We start from the raw sequence: 26,151 nt of genomic DNA on the forward strand, positions 1-26,151 counted from the left end.
ATGTTTACAAACAACGTTCCTTTGATGAAAACTGACCATATACTAGAATCCACGATATATCAGAATGAGAAACACGAAGACAGTTTGGAAACAATCAATGACCGAGTTAAGGATTTGAAGACATCTGTGATTTAGTAATAAAGTTTATTGACATATATATTTGAATTTATGTCGTTTAAAGATGTGCCATTTTTTCCAACCTAACAGCGGTATGGCTTTCGGTAACTCCGGGCTAAATGCCAACACTTCCGGTAACTCCGCACTGAATACAACAACGCGGTCTCCAACGACACGCGAACATGTGAACCTTTCGGGAGTGTCGTGGGAGAAAGATAAGGTCTGACCAGCGGTTCACTCTAGTTTGGCTTGGAAACCAAGGTGGGTGCCTTAGATTATGCGTGATAAATGTATTTTTCATCTGTTTATTTAAAAATCATAAAGACTATAGTATTGAATTAGCAACATGCATGGACCGTGTCTAAAACAAATGTGATTTATTCGAATGTGTTCCCAGAGTTGTCGAACGTTATTTATTGAAGTGGCGACGTTTTCAAAGTAATACACTGCACAAATAATCTTAAGCATCTTCATATGAATGGATAGGAAATAATGATACTATCAGAATCACTCATCGAGTGAGTGAGTGAGTTTAACGCCGTTTTCAACAGTTTCTCATTCACATCTCAACGAAAAGCCCGAAATGATTGAGATGTGCACGTGGACATCTAGAAACATCATTCTCGGATTAGAACCCTGATCACCTCTGGTGCTAAGAGACGCGTCGACGCAGACTACTGGGCCAACTTGTCCCGACGTGTTTGAATCCACGGACGTTATAAAGTTCCCCTCTCCCAGATCCCACACAGACTGAAGGGCAGAAGAAAATAAGTCGACTTTTGTCGCTTACGTTTAAACCTGATATCAAACCACATTACTATCCAACCAACGTTTTTTTAAACTGCATCGGTTTTCAAAATGTCATCTTCCCCCGGGAATTTTTATGTAAAAATATATTGGGTCAGTGAAGAATGGAGTAAATAAGATGTAGCAACCACAAATTTCAAATTTTGAATATTTGTGACGAAACTGGTTTCTTGATTGAAACATTCATTTGAGGATAAGATGTTTGAGATATATGTCAAAGTCAAAGATGTTTATTGTACAAAAGGCCTCCGGCCCATATACATTGGAGTTATACATATACATTATACATATGGTGCAATAAGTAGTAATTAGTGATCCAAACAGCAAATCATGATACAGGCAGTAAATTATGTACAAGTAGTGAAATACGACGGGTCTACAAAGTTTTTATCAGATTGTTACGTTTAATAAGAGCATAACTGATATAGTACGACAACTTTATTATTACATGCTGGTCAGTTGATGAAAGAAGCAGTTTAAAAGTTAATGAAGGTGGCTTACATAGATAATATTCAGCTATATATTTCGTACGCAAATCTTTATAAAAAGGACATACAAGTAAAAATGGATTTCATTTTCCACATCTATATTACATGGAGGGCACATTCTCTTGCATCGTTCAATATAAAAAAGTCTTCCTTCGTTTACCATTATGTTGATCAAACCTAACCTAAAACGTATAAATGGATATCTTAATTTCTTTGATGTTAAAAACGACAGATATTTCTCCGGCTGGAGTAGTGATTTGTATATTCTATGAGTCATACCGTGAACTATTATCTATTACTGAATACCATTCTTGATTAAACATATTAAGACTTCTTTCTCGAAACCGAGTTAAAAACAAACTTGCATCACCAGCTGACTTACTTAACCATACAAAACCATAACCATGTGAAAACAGAAGATTTCTTACATAAGATGCCCACGTCACTTTACCAATGTTGTCCAAATGAACAAGCATGTTATAAGCCTATTTGGGTAATCAATGTTCTTGCATACACAATATCTTAAACAAGAACTTTATACATCGAATATGAGCATTTATATACAGGGGATACCTCCCACATTCACCGTACACCATACAATTCGGTGTAGATGGTCCAACATTTAAAAATTTCTTAAAGGCCATCAAATGTATTTTTTCTATGCGTTCATATTGCTGTAATCCCAACACAGCAAAAATAACTTGGTTTCCGCAATGCGGAAACCTGGTGGAAAGTGGACTGAAACTTAAGTTTCCACCTAGAATCCAGGGAGTTTCCGTTCTTTTACATTGAGTTTCCGCAATAACGGAAACTTACAATTACCCACTTTCTAAGGGTTTCCGCACGGTTTCCGTTACCCACACTCCAACAGGTTTCCGCAATGTATCCGTTACCCACACTCCGACAAGTTTCCGTTGAGTTTCAGTTAACTTTGAATCCATCAGGTTTCCGCAAGGTTTCAGTTATTAATAAGACTCCAACAGGTTTCCGCAGAGTTTCAGTTACCAACAATCCGACATAGTTTTCGACATAGTTTCCGTTACCAACAATCCGACATAGTTTCCGCATAGTTTCCGTTACCAACAATCCGACATAGTTTCAGTTACCGGTTTCAATTTCAGGTTCACAGGTTTTCATATGCGCTTCAAAGAGCCAAATTTAACCATTCTTCTTTATTCATATCATAAACTCTTGTTAAAAACAATATAAGAAATTTGTTATTATCATGACATTTACTTAAAGAAAAACAGAATATATAATAAGATTCATTGTTTTATTTTCTCAACATGAATATGAATTAGCATTTAAGGCAAATAAAGATCATACATATAATTAGTAATATAGCACTAAAAAACAGATCTCGGATCCATACAAAAGAATAGTCTGAATTTGACAATCAAATAGTTTAAAGTAAATACTGGGCGTCAATACACCAATTTTCCACAAGGCAGATAAAAGACTTATCAATGCATTCCTAGCTTTCAATGATAAAGCAGTAACAGATGTTTTCCAATTCATAGCGGAAGTAAACTTGACACCAAGATAAGTGTAATGATCAGAGACAATTACAGGTTGGTCATTAAAGGACCATCTTTCTTTAGAAGATATCCGGCCACCTTTTCTGAATATAACAATATTAGTTTTATCTAGATTAACGGATAAATCCCATGTTTTAGTATACCGTTCCAAAATATTCAACTGGGTTTGTAGTCCAACTACAGATTCTGATGAAAGAATTACGTCATCAGCAAATAAAAGAAAAAGTTCTAAGAGATCTGGAAACATTTGGATGCCATGCTTACCATTTGCGATAATATCGTAGTACAATTCGTTGATAAATAGGGAAAATAGAATTGGACTCACAACACATCCTTGTCTTAAGTTGTGTATTGTTCGATTTATAAAAGCTTAAAACAAATAATAATATATGAACAAAAAATATCGGGACTTCGAGGCAGAGCATCTCGTTTGTTTGGATATAATATTGCTAACTTCGGGTATTTTAAATCTAAACTATAACACATGATAAAATATCTTTCCCTTGCTTCTCAGTTTATATATACGGCATATAGTAAAGCGGATAGTGCTACTTCCAGTGGGTGGACGTCCGTGGTTCGAATCCCTCACCTCACCTGGTACATATACGTTCTTGGGTACAATGTGTGAAGCCCATTCCTGGTGTCCACCGCCGTGATATCGCTGTAATATTGCTAAAAGCAGCGTAAAACTCACTCACTCACTGACATATACGTTCCAGGGATGGCATTTATTCTTACCTTTATGATGTCACACATGTTCATTTCAATATTGTGATGTCAAAATGAAACAAGGAATCTCTTTCAGATGGAGTTGAAACTAGTTTGCGTCTTTGTGGCTCTTGTCAGGTACGTTTACACCCCTCCTACACAACACATGCATGTTCGTCACATACCCTCAGAAATTGAGATCGACAGAACCCATCTTTTCAGTTTATAGGAAAAAGAACAAATTAGGAATACCATTTTTGTCACCGCCATAACAATGAAAGGCAGGGCTGGAAATAACTTTAAAATTGCTGGTGTACTCCGGTACAGTGGCACATGTAAAATCACTTGCCCTGATAATTTTTCCACTGTACCGGCCGTTTTCTTGTTGATTTTTTTAACAAACAACATAATTAATATTGGAAAGTCAACTGGCCACCGGTACAGTGTGATATACAAATTTGCTTGTCCAACAGAAAAAAACACTGGACTCGGGCGTCGGGCAATGGGTTATTTCCACCCCTGAAAGGGTGTTTAATAAAAACAGCAATAATAACTGATATTAATTAAAATTTGCACAGTTTTGTAGCGTATTATGAAACAAACCAATGAAACTATTTTTAATTCATTTTCTGATTCTGACATTGGGTTCCTGTCAGTCCAATTCGTAAACATACAATTTTAGAAAGAGTTTATTTTTGGTGATATTTCAGTTGTGGCGAGGCGCAGGAATACACGCAGATATGGAACGACATGCTGAACGGCAACTCCCTTCCCCTCACTACGACTTTGATCGGGTTGTTCTTTAGGAACATGATGAGACCAAGTTTGTATTACTTATTATTATTTAGGTTATTTACACATGACTATAATAAAGGACACAGTGACCTAATGGTCTAAAGCCTGCAAATAGTTGTGATACCCATGAAGATCCGGGTTAGAATTGATCTGCAGTAACCCATGCTTATCGTAAGAGGCGACTAACGGGATCGGGTGGTCAGGCTCGCTGACTGGGTTGACACATGTCATCGTATTCCAATTGCGTAGATTGGTGCTCATGCTGTTGATCACTTGATTGTCTGCTACAGACTTGATTATGTACATACCACTCACTCCAGGATCCGATACCATCTTCGCTCACGATGTGACAGTGGTTTGTCAGCACCGTGAGGCCTTCTTTAAATGCCGTGGCACAGTGATGACCCAGTTCCATAAGGGGCCGTAATTCGCTTTGCAGATTTGAGACCCTTAGGCGTCCCCGGATCCGATGATCAGGGGTTAAATCCCAGTTTTTTATCTGTGGTTTGTCGGAGCCAGTCCCTTGCTCTATGGCTTCATTCGGTAGAAGGGAAGTGGCATATGGTTGTAAATGACTGCATTTATACATTGACGTGCTTGTATGCGTGTATGTCGCTATTATTACTAGTCATTGCCCGATCCACAAAGCGTTCGTAAAATTACGACCTGTCGTAGCATGCCATAGTATAAAATCGATGTCCACTCACACACAGTTTATTGATTTTGAACCAACCGATCCACATTCTATCTCCGTGATAACTGGGTACCAAGAACTACCATCTTGTAAGGTGTCATGGCCCGGCCATCAACCCACGAACCACTGCTCTCTGTGCAGACGAACTTTCTCGTAACGTAGACCGGCGTTGTATTTTCTACAGCACCGGACGCGACAACGCCAACAGCCACGACCCGTAATGACTTCAAATTCTTCTGGATCAACGCCTATCTGGACTCGGAGAAGATTACCGACGGTCTCTTCTCCTACTTCGACGGCGTCAGAGATGGCGTCATCACCGAGGACGATATCCTCCCCATGATGAACATTGCTGACACTGATGGTAATCCGCCCTTCCTTCTTCGTGATCTAAACGGGAAATCGCGAGAATATCGATTCTGTGCGGTTGAAATGAGACTTTATAGGCAGGATGAGTTAAGAGGTACCATCCCATCCTCGGTGAACAAGTGTAGGCCTGAAAAGACGTTTGAGAGCTCCCAAACTATCTCGTTTTGTCTATATGAAATATATGGAGCAGTGGAGCAGCCTAGTGGTTAAAGCTGTTTTCACACCAAAGACCCGGGTTCGATTCACCGTATAGGCAGAATGTGTGAAGCCTATTTCTGGTGTCGGTGGTGGCCTAGTGGTAAAAGCGCCCGGGTTCGATTTCCCACAAGGGTACAATGTGTGAAGCCCATTTCTGGTGTCCCCCGCCGTGATGTTGCAGGAATATTGCTAAAAGCGGCGTAAAACCAAACTCAGGAAGATAAAACTATACACAGTCAAAAGTCAAGGTCAAGTCAAAAGATGTTTATTGTATGAAAGACGTCCGGTCGATATACATAACAGTTACAGTGGTATAGGAATTTTTTTTGATATTTACATACTATTAGGTATTTAAGGGTATACACACAGCCGGTATAATGAGTTTTATTTGAAATAGGACATGGTTCATAGAAGTTATACTTTTAATCGAAACCGGATCTACGACGTTACAAGCGAACGCCTTATCCACCAGGCTACCCCACCGCCTTTATTACATATATAGAGAAACAAAATGGCACAAAATGTACAGTTATATTGATCAGACCTTATGATGCCTTTGGTCCGATTATGAATCTTGGACAGGATACCCGTGTTTGTATCTCACACAGTTAACGATATAGACTTTGGAGTTCTTTTCATGTATACTGAGCAATCAAAAGTTATGCATCATGGATTTGCTTTAAAGTGAAAACTGAGAACATTATTTCATGAATATACCCCCAAATTGTTGATGATATCCGACTTCTTTTGTTCAGTATAATAGAGATGTACAATTAATAGCCCTAAAAAATCAATAGATATTTGAAAGTAACTGATTTTATACCAATGATCTGTTTTATTCAGGGAGCGGAACTGTCTCAAGAGCTGAGTTCAACGCTTACATGGACTTGGTAAGTTTAACAGTTCGATTATGGTTTTGTCTTTTCTCTCCGATGTAACGAGGACGGACACAGTGATTTGTCGTCCATAACGAATCGGTTCTGTATTTTCCGGGTGAAGAAGCGAGGGTTATATTCAGTTAAGGGTGGTTGTGTATTTAACCTTTAGCCTGCTGAATTAATTTCAGCATAAAGCGTTGTAAAGAGGTGGGTGATTTCAAACAGTCGGTGTGTCATTAATTAAGGGACAACTGAAAAAATATTTGGCACATTAATGTCAAAGAAGACATTAATACTAGATACAAAAATGAACATAATTATCTAAAAATATCCTGATAATTTCAAACATACAGAGGTTAATGACAAGGCAAACTTAAATAATGAAAATTTTCTTGAATTTACCTGAATAAAGTGAATTACTTGATTGGCCGTGGAATGCGTTTCATATAAGGAACCTGAATAAATTGTTAAATTAGCACAAATTTTCAAAATTCTTATTTCCGATATCTCATAATTATCTGACTTTAAATTCGTATATTTGTATCGGCAATTATCAGCGCGACGACAAAATTAAAAACATTTCTGAAAAAAATAATCAAAAACGTTTGTCGTAAACATGGCACTACTACGTTATTCCAACGTGTCATGTCATGAAAATTGCAGAATAAAATATATGATTTATGAATATTCACGAGTCCTAATTTCAAGTGTTATGGTTCATTATTTTCGACACAAGCCCACAGAAAACCAGTGTTGCACCGTGTTACACGTACGAAGAACAAACATGGCGTGCTTCGTCCAACCTCAACATACAATATTGCTATTTTGATAAGAACAGACTAACATGTTGAAGCCCTGGCGAAAGTTGAAGAGTTTCTCATTCTCCAAGTGTTTCATTTATCATTTTCAGCTTAATATGACAAGAGAGAAACGAAAATTAAGATCGCGAAATCTAACTTGTTTTCTGGTAAGTGCAAAGGTCACCGGATGTGATGTCACAGATAGGGGGTTGTCTGGTAAAACTCTTTCGTTATTGAATACTAACAGTAAATTTGGAGATATTTCGTCTGGCAAACCCAAATTTATCACAAATCACTATTTAGAATGATTAATCATAGCTCACAGGAACAAAACATTGTTTTTTTTGACTATATAATTGGCATATCACGGAACCAGTTTGACCTTGTATGCTAAAAGAATTAATGCATTCTATACATAATTCAAATGACACGTAAATCCGACTTGTTGAATAATTAGTGCAAGTTTTATTTGGGATGTCATTATGCTGCTCTCCTGTCGAATGGGTTCGACAGTAGCATTGAGAGGGTTAAAAGGGTTAACGCCTTAAGGTATGGCGCGGCGGGATCAAACATCGGACCTTCCGATCTCTGGGCAGTTCATTACCTAAGCATTTGGTTTGTTTGTTGTTTAACGCCGCACTCAGCAATATTCCAGCTATATGGCGGTGGTCTGTAAATAATCCAGTCTAGACCAGTCAACCCAGTGATCGACAGCATGAGCATCGATCTACGCAATTGGGATACGATGACATGTGTCAACCATGCCAGCGAGCCCGACCACCCGATCCCGTTAGTCGGCTCATACTGACTGACTGACTGAGGTTGGTTTTACGCCGCTTTTAGCAATATTCCAGCAATATCACGGCGGGGAACACCAGACATGGGCTTCACACATTGTACCCTTGTGGGGATTCAAACCCGGGTCTTCGGCGTGACAAGCCAACGCTTTAACCACTAGGCCACCCCACCGTCCCCGGCTCATACGACTAGCATGCTTTGATGAAGACCAAATCTAACCCCATTCTCTTCCCACAGAGGTTACTCCTGTCATATCTTCCTACGTAACCTCTGTTCTAATACGGCCCTTTCATGGTGTGAGCGTTCAAGACTCGTGATTGGAGGCAATCAGATTTAGTTGTGCAATCAGCGACGTTGTTTCAAAAGTGATCATTCGCAAGGCCTCGGTAATTTCCGTATGCTTCGAGAAAACTAAACTTCTTCCCCTGCGCGATGTGCAAACGTTTCTTCTAGACAGAACTCAGTCATGTTATGGCGGATCAGTGGCGTCTCCATCGACCTCGTTGACAACGGACAAGCTAGCCATTAAACGTCTTGTGTGTAACATCAACACAAGTCCCCGGCAGATGGGGGGATATTTTTGGCCCCACATTTGCTTGTGTTAGTCAAGTTGAATCTAAGTCGATGTGACACCTGTTCTGATTGGATAGAAAGAAGGGAGATAATTCGTTTTGCGATCTTTTGACGCTAGGGGATTTTACGAGAACCGGGAAATATGGCCGTATTAGAACAGAGGTTCGTAGGAAGATATGACAAGTAACCTCTGTGGGAAGAGAATGGTCTAACCCGGACACGGGATTTAAGCTTTTTGTAGATATTGCCCCAAAGCATTTCAGATGAACAATGTTCCTCGAACAGGTGACGGTGATCTGAGGTTCTACATGTTGTTATGAAAGTGTAGCTGAACATTGTCGTTACAATGGCCAGGTTGATAATCTTTTGTTAAAAAATGGATAGGAAGAAAAAGTCACGCGTCTTCTACATTGACTTAAGTTAATAAACATTGTGTTATACAAAGTGGTGTTTACGGGATTGAAGGAAAATTAGAACCGAAGCACTTTTTTAAAATTCAACATTTTCGGTCCTTTAGGCATACGCTTACGCCGGAAACCAACGTCTGCTGCCTGGCGGGGTCGTCCACCACGTCCACCCACACGGCCACGGGCACGTCCACAACGTGCACGTCCCAAACGGAAGACCCTTCCTCGCCGTGGGATGAAACCATATAATGTGTTTGTTGTGAGACAATAAACAATCCATCGTTGTATTGCGTTGTTGTATGTCTTACACGCGTTGATATCTGTTTGTCGGCAGCACTACTACTACTACTACTACTACTATTACTTGTGGTGTTTTCAGAGTTTTATTTAGTTTTGGGAACTTCACAGAACCTCCGGAGAGGGTAATTTACTGTAAGAAACAAAAAATAAACATTAGAATGACTAGCAGCTCAAGTGGTGAAAAAATATGTCTTTTTTGATAAAATAACAGATAATCTGACATGATTTAGGCTTTAAATGATAGAAAATAACATTACATTGATGAGATGGGAAGAATAATTACTTACATGATAGTGATTGACTTGGATATAACCGGATTGAAGGCCATGAAGAATTTCTGATGTTTTACATGTGGTTTTGTAAAGGGAGATAACTCTAAAACTACCACCTTGAGCTACCAGCTTGCTAAAACAAAGGGAAGGAGTGTGGGTTCAAAACCGCTGAACTGCTAACTAGGAAAATATAGTTTTCTTTTCATTTTTTAAAGTTTTTGTTTTTTAAAGAGTTCCTTCACACTACTACTACTACTACTACTACTACTACTACTACAATTGTGGTGGTGTGCGGTCCTGAGCGTGAAGCTCAGGTCACAAATCGGTGAAGCTAAGCAACGTCGGGCGCGGAGAGTCATTGGATGGGTGACCGTGTGTGACAGCTTAAGTCCTGAGAGTTTCTAGGACTTCATTCCTGCCCCGCAATGAAGAGTACACGTGATACATGTGGTCTCACCTTAGGCAAGTAAGCGTGATCAAACTTGCCTCTGTTCACCCAGCAGAAAATGGGTACCCGGTGGGAAACGTCATGTTATCCGGGGTAATAATAATTAGACTGTGTATTATCGCTTTGAGCATGTACTCAATTATTATTATTAGGTCTTCAGACGAAAGTCTGGAAGACCTAGTGTTATTATCCGAATATTATTCTTATTATTTGTACAAATTTTGTGACAGCTCTCCTGACCTAACCGCTGGGCCGATGTTCGTGAAACTTCCAGGGGTGATAGCCTGTGTGCTGAAATTGTTACATAGTCGAAAAAATCCCGACTTCCGGCTTCCGGTAAGGGCAGACAATCCAAAATGTCGAAATCTTTACGTCTGAATAACTCACAAACTATAAGAGATAAATTGACCGAATTTTCACCCAGTGTAGACAACACCATTCCCCGTCGATTCAACACATACCGGAAGTTGGCCGGCAATTATTATTATTGTTATTATTATTACTACCACCTACTACCACCAGTCAGCAGTCTTCTGAACATGAGCAGTAATGAGTGAATCGAGTCTACCGATGCATTGTCAAATACATGCCACCGCCTGTCCACTTAATATGGAGTCCCAAGATGTAACGCAGGTTTTAATGTTTAACGCAACAGTGACACTGCGTGGTTGGCTCGAACAAAGAGTGAAACTCGGGCCGATTCTCGAACATAAACCCCGATTAGCACCACTTGCTGGCGTCTACAACCACAAGAGCACCTTTTAAATCTATCGTATTAAGTAACACGACATAATCATCAGTATATACAAGGAAATCGTGTATGATACCTCTAAATACACACACGCGTTTAATCGTGATAACACACACTGAAAGAAGGTAGAAACAGCTGTGTTTAGACATGTTATCTTTTGACGTGGGAGTGCCTAGACTTGTGAACTGCCATATGTAGGACTTGTCAGGACCCTGTCAGGCCATATCATTCTGTGTTCCCGTCTATATGTTCTAAGTCGGTAGACAGCCATTTCAGGGGATTGCAGATCGTAAAAGACAACAATACAACGGCTGCTGGATGAAAATACAACTGAATAGCTGTCCGTTGTATTAATAGTATTCAACGAGTAGAATTGTTTCAACGGTAGATCTTTGAAGTGAGTGAGTGAGTGAGTGAGTGAGTGAGTGAGTGAGTAAGCAATATAGCGACAACACCAAGTTTACACACGTACGAAATCAATGGACGGGTCTGTATTCTTATTGGTATAACTGGTAATTATTTGGAATTAAAAATTGTAGGTCATAAGACTACCGTTGCTGGACGCTATTATATATGATTAGTCGTCGCGAAAACACTATCGCATTGCTGCACGTGCAATATGCAATGGAATAAAGGGCGGCAGTCTTGTCGCTGTCGTCACCCAATCGGCATGTTGTTTGGTTTGTGCATGTGCATGGAAAATGAACTAATTGACGAACCTAACACATATATTAAATATACATTCTAAGATGCCTAGCGGTTAGAACAATCGAAAAAAAAATACATTATCAGACAATAAAGGTATAGTTTTTTTGATGACGTAACAATTGAATGACGTTATCCCGTCACTGTGCCATTCTAGTGTGCCCCCTCGTAATCGAACCATTTTACATTACGTCACAATGCAAGCGACGTCACGATGCATGTCAGTTGTCATCGCCTCGTACGGCCTCCTACAGTAAACTACTCCGTTGCTTTCCGTTTCTTGGTTTGCAGCTGCTTCACGCAGCTAACATCACTGGTGGAAACATTACGTTAATGTTTTACGACGGTTAAAATGTGTCAATTCGACTCACAAGTTTTCAGCGACACGGTAACGTTCGCAATGTTTACATTCCCACAATGCAATCGTGGAATGTCGCTTGACTACTCAGCTTCATCTGGATGTACTGATCTAAACTTACGTTGGTAGTAGAAATGCGACGTTCATATTGCCCCATATGGTTTACTTTAATGACAGATGTAATATCAATAATTCAGAGAAGATATTTAATCCGAACGTAAACCGTCATCAAACTGTTATCATTTGTTTTTTTCTGGTAACGTTCGTCTTAACGTAGGGGGGCAGACATATCAATAGAACAGCGCGCCAGTTAGCCCTGTGCGAGCATTCTTAATTTAAGTCACCGACACCGTCGTTTGTTTTCTGCCTTAAATTAATCGTAATTATCCTTAGAAAGTATTAAATTTAGCATCTTAGAAAAGATGTAAAGTTCGCTCTACCCCAATGTGTTTTGTAATAAAGTATAGTTTTGCCCTGAACTATTATAACATCAAAGCTACCGTCCTCGTGCTTTAATTATAATAGTTCAGGGCAAAACTATACTTTATTACAAAACACATTGGGGTAGAGCGAACTTTATTTCCTAAATAGAATGACACAATGTTTGTGACTTGTAAGATTAGTCGTCGCGAAAACACTATCGCATTGCTGCACGTGCAATATGCAATAGAGTAAAGGGCGGCAGTCTTGTCGCAGTCGTCAGCCAATCGGCATGTTGTTTGGTTTGTGCATGTGCATGGAACATGAACTAATTGACGAACCTAACACATATATTAAATATACAATAGAATGACACAATGTTTGTGACTTGTAAGACACAATCAAAACACTATCAAAAATATTTACCTTGTTTACGGGAAAATAATCCCAAACCACCAGGCGTGTACTTTCTTTTGCACGTGAGTGTTTCTCTTTCTTGAATCCGGGGCGGTGGGGTAGCCTAGTGGTTAAAGCGTTCGCTCGTCACGCTGAAGACCCGGGTTCGATTCCCCACATGGGTACAATGAGTGAAGCCCATTTCTGGTGTCCCCCGCCGTGATATTGCTGGAATATTGCTAAAAGTGGCGTAAAACCATACTCACTAACTCACTTTCTTGAATTCATCGTTAGTGCGATGATGACGGTGCATTGTTTTCTTACTTACTAGCTCAAAATTCAGTTCTGTAATCGCACTAGATTTTAACTCAAATGGACGACAAAAGGTTCTCAGAATTTAGACTACATATTTCTTTTGCATATAATTTCCTGTATATAATATAATTTCATAATAATATTCTCTAATACAAGAGGGGAACCTGAACTTCAATTCGAATAGGAAGTATAAGCGTTAACAAATATTTTCAAGACAGACATCTTATGTAGCACCACCATTTCTCTTTATCACCACCCCTAAACACAACGCATGGAATGCACGTGCACAACGCAGTAGTCCCATACACGTGCATGGAGTGTCATTCTTGATTTTGACGGTTTTCAAGATAATCGATAAATCACTGAAGACCATTAATTTTGACAATCATCTTGCATCACAAGTTGTTAGTGCTTGTTTCTAGCCGTTTGTTTTGTTTGAAAATGAAAATCGTACACATGCACATTTCATGTCATACACCAATCATCTTTCAAGAGCGATTACTGTACAAACAACTATGGTCATAAGGAAGTGCAAGTGGTGATGCACTCTCAAAACATTTATTTATTATCATATTCACATTGATTGACTCCGATATATTTCCCATTTTTTTCAATCGTAAATTAAATATGAAGTTCCCATACTTTCTTTTAAGAGTATATTTTAAGATTCTCAATTTGACCTCATGTTCTCTGTTGTAAATCTCTCCTTCCTGTTTCTCGACTTTGTGTCGGCTTGCCTCTGATGATTTCATCTGTTTCAACGGTCTTTAAAACTATATTTAATATAATCTTCTATTTCAAATACAGTGAACAATGAGCCGAATGACGGCACGGAACGGCACGACAGGTGACGGAAACACACACGGAAGGGAGGTAACTCCGCGTGTCTACAATGCGTTTTTCAAGTCGACCCCGAAAAATACGAAAACATTTACAATGATATTTCGGTTCGGGGCTGGGTAGAGTTCATGTTATAGCTTGATAAATATCTTTAGAAACTAGACCGTTTACATTGAACTACACATGTTTCGCTCTCATGCATTCATTGCCAGGGCCCTTACCATGAATCCCTAATGGTCCAAATTCGAAGCGTCGATTAGTTGAAGCGCCATGAAAATCCCCTTATTTGATTATCTGGAATGGGCTTTCATAACTTGTTTCATCCACGATCAGGGCTAATCACCTCGCCACATGGCCCACAAAATTGGATAAAACTGATCTGCGATTCGTCACCATGTAATTGCCTTTTCGAAAATTCAGTTTAATAAACTGGAGCTTTGCGTCTTAGTTAAAGCCTGATTTTGAATTTTTACTATCCATATTTAGAAAATATATTGATATCGACAGGTATAATTTATCTATTGCATTTATATTATATTCAATATCAAAACATTAAGAAACAAACAATCCCACCAATATAAAAATATATACAAAATATATAAAATATGTATCTGACATATTCGCTTCATATTGTACTGACTGCTTTTAATAAACAATTCTTGTCTGAAAGAGCCTGTTTAACAGAGCTACTTTGATAAACTCTCTGACCACTTATACTCTGTTTACGTTTTTATTGAGCATTAACCATGTATTTAATAATTATGGCTATATATGGGTAATTATGCGTCTATTTCCAGTATGTTTTTCCGGTATATTTTATTTGCCACTAATTATGCTAACTCATTAGGCTGGTTGAAAAGATATAATTCATATATTTTTAACCAAATTGTGTATCAATGAACGTTTTAATTCCGCTTATTTAGAGATACGGATAGTGTCAATATTATATTCTTTCAGGAGAACAATAAAATTATTTGTGCGAAGATACGAATCTATTAAATTTACATTAAACAGTTTTCTGTTTTTGTTGAGCCCCAGCAAATCCTTGGCGAGGTTTTGAACGAATTGGGAGAGTGGCACTGTTCTTGTCTGTTAATACAACTTAAATTTGCTCCTTTAAAGTGCCAGAAAATAAATAAATGAAAGAATGCACTTGAAATTGGATTTGATAAAAAATTACAAACCTTATCAAAACGTCACTAAGCTGAAAACGATCGCAGAAACACAACCACTATACCTGTAAAAATACCATGATATCCGTACAAAATACCATAATACTCGTAAAAAATACATCAACATTGGAAAAACACATTTCTAGTTTGTTCAGTATATGCTCCGGACAAAACAAAGTTAAACCATCATCTAAGGTAACTTTCTTTTGTTTAGCGGTTTAGTTAGAAAAGCTTGTCATGAATGTAATTGAAACAAAATTTACATTTACCAAAATCGATATCACAGTTTTGTTGTTCTGTGCAGCCACTAGGAAAAAGACAATCGCATTAAAATATATTTGCTTATTTGGAACTCTTCTTGCAGACTCTTAAAAACTTAAATTTTTGTAACCCACCTCAAAGTTAAAATTTGTGAAATATATTTTAGTTCATAAAGTAGCTTAGTTTGAATTTAATTTTAACTTCAAAGCGAGTCTTAAAGAGGAGGACCAGGCATTAGTTCTTCCGGTATCAAAGGGGTTTTGAAAATGAAAAAAATCAAACGAAATTTCGAATCACCCAAATCTTTCAAATAACGAATCTTGAATGAAATGATATTAAAAGTAAAAATATGATGAAAAAATCTCCCATTTGGTGAATATTACCAGATGAAAAAAATACATAGAAATAAAAATATTTGAAAGTATGTCCCTGCAATAAAATACGACACTAAAGTGCTGATTCAGCGGCTTCATGAAAGAGTAACCGCCTCTAAGGATCCCTGTCGTTTGTATGTTTATAGACATGGACGCTTGATATTATAACGAATTGGCTCAAACAATTACCGCTCCAGTCTTCAACACATTGTCGATACATTATTGATACATGGTCGGACATTTACGCAGTCGAGCGCGAGACGTGGCTGTTTCTTCCCTGCCGGACCGCGCTCCGAGCTGTCCATTTTTCCATCTTACAAACTGCCGCGCGAATCGGCCTTTATGCTCGTGGCCCATTACGCCGATCATAAAATCCTTAGGCGGCAGGGGGTCCATTCACACACTGACTTTAATACCTTGGCACCCTCGCCTTCATCACCGCCAGCTCTGATGGTGAAAATAAAAGCGAAACCCCCCAAAGCCGTGCCATCAGATCTCCCTTTTTATCCCTTCAGTGTAGACGAACACGATGCTTTCTTATAGAGTATATTTCATATGGTTTGTTCATTGGTGAATTCGCGTGTGGAAAATAATTAAAGAACTATGTTTTTGGTTTTGTAATTTTATTTTATTTTTCCTAAAACAGAAAAAACATGGTTGTGTTTTATAGAATTGGCTTGAATATTGCACATGTGAAGTTTTGGACTTTAAAATGTTTGGAAATATTAAATTTGTCATATCTTTCTGTTTTGAATTTTAAAGGATAGACAGTCGTTTTCTTGTGTAATGAAACATTATATAGTCACCAATATGCCCCGTGACATTCAGTGTGTAAATATAATGGTAAATTAATTTGCATGTGTTATCATAATCTGTGTGTATGGTGGATTAATGTGTGGGTACGATGTATTAATGTGTGTGAATAATATTTTGATGTGGGTACCATGTATCAATGTGTGTGAATAATATTTTGATGTGGGTACGATGTATTAATGTGTGTGAATAATATTTTGATGTGGGTACCATGTATTAATGTGTGTGAATAATATTTTGATGTGGGTACGATGTATTAATGTGTGTGAATAATATTTTGATGTGAGTACGATGTATTAATGTGTGTAAATAATATTTTGATGTGGGTACGATGTATTATTGTGTGTGAAATAATATTTTGATGTGGGTACGATGTATCAATGTGTGTAAATAATATTTTGATGTGGGTACAATGTATTAATGTGTGTGAATAATATTTCGATGTGAGTACGATGTATTATTGTGTGTGAATCATATTTTGATGTGGGTACGATGTATTAATGTGTGTGAATAATATTTCGATGTGGGTACGATGTATTAATGTGTGTAAATAATATTTTGATGTGGGTACGATGTATTAATGTGTGTGAACAATATTTTGATGTGGGTACGATGTATTAATGTGTGTGAATAATATTTTGATGTGGGTACCATGTATCAATGTGTGTGAATAATATTTTGATGTGGGTACAATGTATTAATGTGTGTGAATAATATTTTGATGTGGGTACGATGTATTAATGTGTGTGAATAATATTTTGATGTGGGTACGATGTATTATTGTGTGTAAATAATATTTTGATGTGGGTACGATGTATTAATGTGTGTGAATAATGCATTGATGTGTGTATGGTGTATTGGTGTTTGTTGTTATGTATTAATGTGTGTAAATAATGCATTGATGTGTGTATGGTGTATTGGTGTTTGTTGTGATGTATTGATGTGTGTAAATAATGCATTTATGTGTGTATGAGGTATTAATTTGTGTATGATGCATTCATGTGTGTGTATGATGCAATAATGTGTGTATGATGTATTAATATGTGTGTATGATGCAATAATGTGTGTGTAATGTATTAATATGTGTGATGCAATAATATGTGTATAATGTATTAATATGAATATGTAATTCATATGTGTGTATGTTGTAATTAATATGTGCATGATGTATCAACGTGCATATATTCCCTTCCCTGTACACCATATGGAGCTCCTGTTTTGTTCCCCTGCCGTAATAAGGTTGGAGTGTTGCGGCGTAAAACCATATTCACCCAGTCACCAGTTGTGCCTGGCTTATGTTTTATCATGTACTTGCCATCCTAAGACTGCCGGAACGTTTGCTTTTTATCCTTTTACCATTATTCATGGTGAAGGACCTAACGTTACTGAAGTTCTAAAGTGAGTGAGTGAGTGTTGTTTTACGTTGCTTATAGCGATATCCTGCAATATATATATTCCAGCAATATCACGACGGGGGACACAAGAAATGGGGAATCGAACCCGGGTCTTCGGCGCGATAAGCGAACTCTTCAACCACTAGGCTACCCCACCGCCCCGAAGCTCTAAAGACCTACCAAGTTCGTGTTCTAGGGCAACTAAAATACTTCCGGGTTCTACTTCAGTTTAAACTCACCTATCACCCATCCAACTCCTCTCCGCGCAAACATTTTACGTTAACTACCTCGACACCTGTAAACTTACGAACACGGTGCAACCAACTAACAAACCACACAAGTCATTAAGTTAACAACATTCGACGGACCTCATCAATATTCGTACAGTATGTTACCGATCATGTGACTTGATGTAAATCTATGTCTATGTCTTACGGGAGCGCCCAGACACTAGAGCAACAGGACTCTCCAACTACATCTCCAGTTTGACAACTACACCCCAGGAAAACCTGCCCACGCAGCGAAATGCAACCAGACTGGAAATGCCAGGAGTATGCACCGCGATATAAACTAGCCTAGCAACAAGCTAGCCTTATCATTCACACATAGTATAACCACAACACTATGACTTGAGTAGAGGGTTAAATCGACGCCCTGGACTGAAAGCTCTTTAGACGGAAATTCAAAATGGCGGCCATTCAATCCCGACGACCGCCATTCAAATAAACCCGCCAAGCGTGAACATATTAATGCATAGGAAATCTTCATTATGTTCATTTCTCGAATGTATTTCATATTTAGCTTGAGGCCAGCAGTTAAATCGATGGAACAGCATATCCATGCTATTAATTTGACATGTACCGAATGGTCAAAGTAACAACTTGTCTGAGAAAATATGACTTCTCGTTTTATCAATTTTCTGAGAAAGCGCGCGATATTTGAGGTAAGCGAAAGCGTTGATATATTTATTCATATCTGAATGATTGCATTTATGTGTATATGTTTTTCATTGAAGACATTGTTGTGTAAACAAGCCATTAAAGTTAAATTTAAGCACATATTTATTCGGTGGAACTACAGTAGGGCCTTTGTTAAACGATTGCTTTAAACAGAACAATTACAGATTAGTATCTGCATTGACAGAATGATAAACGGGTTCATTGTGCTAAAGTCTAGTGCATATTTTACATCATCTTATATTCCAGTTTTTCACACTTGAATGACGTTTCAATGACGAGTACTTGATAAATGAGTTCATCGGTGGAGTGAAGAGCTATCAACTTTTTTGTATGAAAGACAAGTTACGACATGGGATTATGAAGTTGCAAAAATACCAACTTGTTGGCGAAGATTTTCCTATTTAACTGAATATCCTATAAACAGCCTATATATATTCCATTTCTTTTGTTAAAGGTCAATGAAAAAAGAAGTTTGATCATAATATCGAAATGTATTCATAACCAGAATACCCAATGGCAAATTTCAATTTATTCAAATATTTGACATGACACATTGTGCTTTGCAACCTCGTTGATAACTCGACAGACACATACAATGCTTCGAAGGGTTTGTCCAGAAACAAGGTTTCAGAAGACATCAGCCACTGTATTGAGTGTAGTCTTTTAATAAACATTCAACTTGACAGTAAACTTGTACATACATAGGACTGTAATGTATTTATATACAATTTTAGAAGGCATACGCCGTTAGCAAGTATACTGTCAGCTATGGCTGACAATTCGGCTAGAGTAAATGAGTTTAGTTTTACGCCGCATTCAGCTATATTACAGGGGTCTGTAAATAATCGAGTCTGGATCAGACAATCCAGTGATCAACATCATGAGCATCGATCTACGCAATTGGGACACGATGACATGTGTCAACCAAGTCAGCGAGCCTGACCACCCGAACCCGTTAGTCGCCTCTTACGACAAACATGGGTTACTGAAGATCAATTCTGACCCGGATCCTCTCGGGTCTAAATTCGGCTGGAACCATTAACTTGGATATACTACGGACGTAATATTTTGTAAACATGATACCAATTGCAAGTGACCAATAATCAGTTAAAACGTTCAGTCACCATTCTCTGTATACAAATGCTGTCCACCTTGCGCCTGTGAGTGACGTATGTTTCGATAAAGCTGCAAGGTTGTAGATTTCACAGGTGGTAGATTTCACTTGACACGCGGTTCTGTCGATCAACTTGAGGGAACAGTTCAAAAGTTAGATATCGTATAAATAAATTACTAAGCTCACGATGTTTACAGGAGTTAAATCTGACCAAAAAAATTTCAGCAGATGTGCGGTTCACTTTAACCATGAAAATGAATGACATAGGCATAATGTTATGCAAACTCTCGGTCAAAAGACAGCATACACTTGCAAACTGAAGACCGTCTCCAAAACACTGCATATATATAGGGTCCAAAGAAAAAGCATGATACCTGAATCAAATACATTATATGATGATGATGATGATGATGATGATGATGACATTTCCTTGCGGAAGTAATCATAATGTAAATCATAAAGGTAAAATCTATTATTGTTAACTTGGAGAGTTTTTGCTTTATTTATTGAAAGCAATATTTGACATAATGTCAGCTAATAAGTAATAATAATAATAATGATAATTGATAATTAATAACAAAATTGTTATTCTATGGTGATGTTATTTAATGACGATGTTTTGTAAATACGGAAGTATATATACTATGCCAGTAATGGTTGTCACCCCTTGATTGGAGAAAAATAAAACCGAAGGTGTTGTGGGGGGTTAGGGTGGGAGGGTGACAACCATTATTAGCATGAGTATATATATACATATATATTTAGAAAAATCATATTTTAAAACCCAACATATTTTAAACACTTTTCTCAAAACGCGTCTTCACAAAAAACAGCGAAGCAAGACAAACTGGATATATTCCATTTGAAAAAATATTGTAAGAAAATCTACACGTTTCAAAGAGAGTCCTATGAAAACGTTGCTTACTAAAGATTTCAAAACGTTTTATCTAAAATAGAAATTTTCCAAATATGACGAACCCGTGACGAAAAGGATATCCGATGCAATTTGTGTCCGATGTGTTTTTTAGTGAAAAATTGACTTGCCTTTGCACGTGTTCGTGACACAACCCGGATGTGGGGATACGTTCCTCTGGTATCATCATGTAGGTGTGGTTTGGTAGTCTAGTGGTTAAAGCGTTCGCTGAAGACCCGGGTTCGATTCCATACATGGGTACTATGCGTGAAGCCCATTTCTGGTGTCCCCCGCCGTGATATTGCTGGAATACTGCTAAAAGCGGCGTAAAGCCATACTCACTCACCGTGCAGAGTTGCCTCCCTTGTGCACACCTGAATCCTATGATCACTGGTTTGCAGCGTAAAACAACACTCACTCAATACTCACTCTGATATCATCACTATTTGATTCATAAACACATTCCAATGATACAGTAAGCAACATCAAATGGAATCTCCACGAATATTTCCTGTATGCATGGATATATTATTTCGCTGTTCTATTTATTGTAATGTCATGCATCAGCAAATGCATCTCACGATGTACATTACAGGCACGACAGGGGGTAAGCTACTTCTTTAGTCTCTACATCGTCATCACGGACACTGTACAGGATGAACTGTAACAGATGCTTCATACACTAAATGGTATGTGTGGTTCAGCCGCATGTTACAATATTCCAGCGATATCACAGGAAGGACGGCAGACATGAGCCACTCACATTGTACTCAAGTTGGGAATCGAACCCGGACCTTCTAGTGACAACCAACCATTTCAACCATGTTTTATTCCTGTTAAGTCACCCACTAACCCCCAATGTTCAATGAATCAATTTTAAAGTTATAAATATTTGGTTGTAGATTATGTAAAAAACACAAAATGAACAAAAAGACTTTCACCGAAAAAAAATGCATTCGAGGATTCCCTTTTTGCCAAATTGAGACTTCGTAGTTCGTATGTTAAATTGTTAAATTAGAAACGACATAATCTTTTCCACATTCATTTCTGCTAAAAGCAGAGCCGATTGTTCAATTCTGACTATTTTCACTTTTACAATGATAAGTATGCCCACGTAAGGTATTTTTGACGTGTTTCTAGTAGACCTGCAGTTTGCAGATGTGATAACAAATCAATGAAACCTTAAAAAAATGACTTGCAACTGCATATTATTTAAAAGATTACGGTTGGTGTTGAAAGGATATGCGCCAACATCGAAATTACCTTTCAGTCTGAAGAGTTGCGTCCCTTGAGGGTGCCAGGATTGAAACTTGACACGCCGCGGTATAACTACATCAGCTTCCCTCAGTTACTTCAAAATACAGTGCACCCTGGTTATAATGCCCTTGGTTATAATGGCCCCCTGGATAAAATGCCATTTGCCAATGGTTTTTGCAATAAAAGTCATTTTCCCCTGGTTATAATGCCAATTACACTGGCTGCATGTAGTAAACATACCTTTATTGGTTCATTGACATGACTCAAATTAACTGACCAAACTCAGTAATGCTTTAAGTAGTCATGTAATCCCAGAAAGGATAACACATTTGACAATACACTTCCTGCCACCTACAACAACAAGTCACCTGCAGCCCTTAGATGCTGGGATTATCCAGTGTTTCAAGGCTCATTACAGGAGACATCAGCTCAATCACTTTGTTGATTGCATAGGGCTGCTAACTGTCCTACCTGGTTATAATGCCACCCTGGATATAATGCCATATTTTCTCCTGGACAAACGGTGGCATTATAACAGGTTATACTGTATTGTGTTGGTAGGTACCGTACAATAGCCGAATCAGCAACTAAGAACAATTTAGTTCACAGACACAGTGACAATCCATTCATTAACAATTAGAATGAGAGAGATATATCAATGTGGGTTGAATCCAAATGAACAAATACATTCCTATATCTAACGGCGAAGTTCAGCAGTGTATTGTAAAACATACATAAAACATATGAAATCTACACAATAATGACAAAATAATTTTCCCTTTATTGCCCTGGTATAATGAACTTATTGAATAGTATTTCAATTCATCACTTTTACATAATGTTTTCAACACATTTTCTCACTCATACACTCCTACAATTGACATTTAAACCAGCAAATATATGTCTGCCTGACATGTACGTCACTTACTGTGCAACGTTAGCAAGTTTCTTCATTTATCATTTCAACTTAATTCATCAATCTTCTACCGCGCGTTTCTGCCCTCAAGCTATAACTTCATACAAATAAAGGTATTCAAACTGGCAAAACACCCATCCAAACGCACTCATTCATTCCTATACAGATGGGTCTTGCAGAGTGGTGTCCCTTTACCGAGCCAGGATCCACTGGACATGGGTCCCAATTTTCTTCTTACATGGTCCGTATCTGAGCTCGCTGATAAATCTCCGCGTCCTGCACAGCATGCTATTTTTCTTTACACAAGACGTACACCATGTAACTGAAATACCCAAAGATCATCTCTTTCCCCTTCGTGGATTTAACTCTGGGTTATAGTCAATACCAATTATTTCAAGTTATTGTGCTTAATAAAAAAACTGAAATGACCTATCAATCGTCCGGTCTACATTTATACTTATCAGTGGGGTACACAAAGTCCATAGTCTTCTCTACAAGTTGTCGGACTTCCAATTTGCGGGTGCCGGGGTGGCTGAGCGGGTTAGGCGGTTAGGTTTGTGTGCTGGCGATTAGGTGCCTGACTCTGAGGATGTGGGTTGGAATCCCCGATGGGATTCAACTAAACAAAAGTACTAGAATCGCTACTTTACTGAGAAAGTGTAATCCCAAATATAATGTATGTTACGGTCTATATTGCTTTCAGTGTTCCACCGCCCTTGTAATTGAAGGTTTCGTGCACATCATGCATTATTCTATACCACCTGTTTTCTACATGTAGCATAATACCTACATTGCCTAGTACACAGCGCGGATGATTCTATGCCAGTGTGTTTTTCATGCAACATAAGGTCTAGTACACATAGTCCCCCCACCCCACCCCCACACACACACACCTAGGATTCAGAAAGGGCAAGGTAACTTCGTAGAAAAGGGCACTTCATAATCTTAAAGAGCATGGTGGTGAGGATTATTGAAAAAATAACAAAATATACATGAAGTCAAACAGTCTTATAATTTTAATTCACAAGTTCATTTATTACTCTTCTCTCATTTTAATTTTAAGATTTTAATTTTTTTTTAAATCAGGACATTATCTGTTATCACATTTTGTGAACAATTTCACAAAACACAGTTCAGTGTTTCACAAAACAACAAATCAGAGTTGTTTTTGTCTGGCCAAGTATTTGTTCACAACTTTCTTCACGTCAGTATCTGAAGCTGAAGATGCATTCAGGCTAATCATGAAAAGTCTGTTGCAATTCTGAATGCTGAGTCTGTTCCTGTGATCTGTCACAATCAGTTTCACTCTGGAGAAAACTCTCTCAACTTAAGACGTGGACAGAATCACAATTGCATGAATGGACAGTAATTTAACAATATTTAACAAAGTTTTCAAGTTGTAACTTGAGGCTGGCCAGCAGTGTATGAATTAATTTTGAAAGTCAAGGCCAGGAGGGCTAGTGAAGTAAAAGTGTTGCTAGTCAACATCATACATCACTGGCCCTGCAAAATATCAATAAAAAAATGCACATCGGTCAGAATTGGTGTGATGCCTGGTAATTGAAGATATTAACCGTTACATTTGGATTGTATTGGTTCCTAATCTCTTTTGCGCAACGCTATTGACATTTTTTATATAGCGACCTTCGTGTGACAAGAGATAATAAATATCACGAAACTTTTGTTGACGGTCTTTTAACTTCATCATTCTCATGCAATGAAGAAAGAGCAAAGATTTTTCAGCTAGCCAGTCGGGATCGCTTTAACAATGCATCACCGGCCCGATTCACAATCAGCTAGCATTTGTCTAACGGGCCAGTAGCTATTTCGAACTCTGCTGGCCAGGGTCTCCAGAATGGTGGAGGGTGAACCAGTGTCCTCCTACAGCTCCTTTACTTGACTCCACCCACTCTGTGCCTGGTCCACATCAAGTCCAAAGTGCTCTGCCAGCTGTGTTATCTGAAATGAAACAAACAAGTGCACACATGAAGTGTGTAACACCATGGATGATTCTATACCACCTGTGTTCTTCATGGAACCAAGTTCTAGTACAATACCACCCGTGTTCTTCGTGTAACCAAGTTCTAGTACAATACCACCTGTGTTCTTCATGTAACCAAGTTCATGGATGATTCCATACAATACCACTAGTACACATCATGGATGATTCTACACCTGTCATGGAACACCTGTGTTCTAAGTTCATGGACTACATACAATACCACCCGTGTTCTTCACCTGTGTAACCAAGTTCTAGTACAATACCACCTGTGTTCTTCGTGTAACCAAAGTCTAGTCTAGTACAATACCACCACCTGTGTTCTTCGTGTAACATAAGTTCTAGTACACATCATGGATACAACCTGTGTTCTTCGTGTAACATAAGTTCTAGTACAATACCACCTGTGTTCTTCATGTAACATAAATTCTAGTACACATCATGGATGATTCTATACACCTGTGTTCTACATGTAACATAAAGTCTAGTACACATCATGGATGATTCTATACACCTGTATTCTACATGTAACATAAAGTCAAGTACACATCATGGATGATTCTATACACCTGTATTCTACATGTAACATAAAGTCTAGTAAGCTACAGAAGTGATTCTGTAGGACCTGTCACGTCGGATCCAACGGACCACATACATGTTTCCATATCATCATGTCACAGATGCACGCACACGTCTTTCATTAACCCTTTTCATTCCCAGTACATATCCACAAAACTCTTCCATTTGTAATTAATACTTTAAACATCACGTGACGCACTGTTTTTAGGCAATGCCGGTGTTACCATTTCGGAATCGAATCAGAAAAACATCATCACACGTTGATGAAAAATATGTGAAAAGGCAAACCAACCACACACACGCGTCACGAGATATGCATGGGTTCGATTCCCAATTTGGTCACGGTCCGTAAACCCCGAGGTTTTGCTGTCAAACGCAGCGGAACCCTACCACCTTCATCTAAACAACATATTTAATTAGTGAAC

The 26,151-nt window shown here is 38.2% G+C and overlaps 1 protein-coding gene across 1 annotated transcript; it reads left to right on the forward strand.

Annotated features, from left to right (window-relative positions):
* The first annotated feature begins 271 nt into the window (after positions 1-271).
* Positions 272-9,454, forward strand: LOC124262192. The gene is made up of 6 exons (XM_046696648.1): positions 272-378; positions 3,756-3,796; positions 4,369-4,481; positions 5,332-5,511; positions 6,558-6,604; positions 9,281-9,454. The coding sequence occupies exons 2-6, from the start codon at positions 3,756-3,758 to the stop codon at positions 9,407-9,409; spliced, it is 510 nt and encodes a 169-aa protein (XP_046552604.1). The 5' UTR covers positions 272-378; the 3' UTR covers positions 9,410-9,454.
* The last annotated feature ends 16,697 nt before the right edge of the window (positions 9,455-26,151 follow it).

The sequence above is a fragment of the Haliotis rubra genome, unplaced genomic scaffold, assembly GCF_003918875.1.
Source record: "Haliotis rubra isolate DU_JTF1 unplaced genomic scaffold, ASM391887v1 Scf826, whole genome shotgun sequence".
Taxonomy (NCBI): domain Eukaryota; kingdom Metazoa; phylum Mollusca; class Gastropoda; order Lepetellida; family Haliotidae; genus Haliotis; species Haliotis rubra.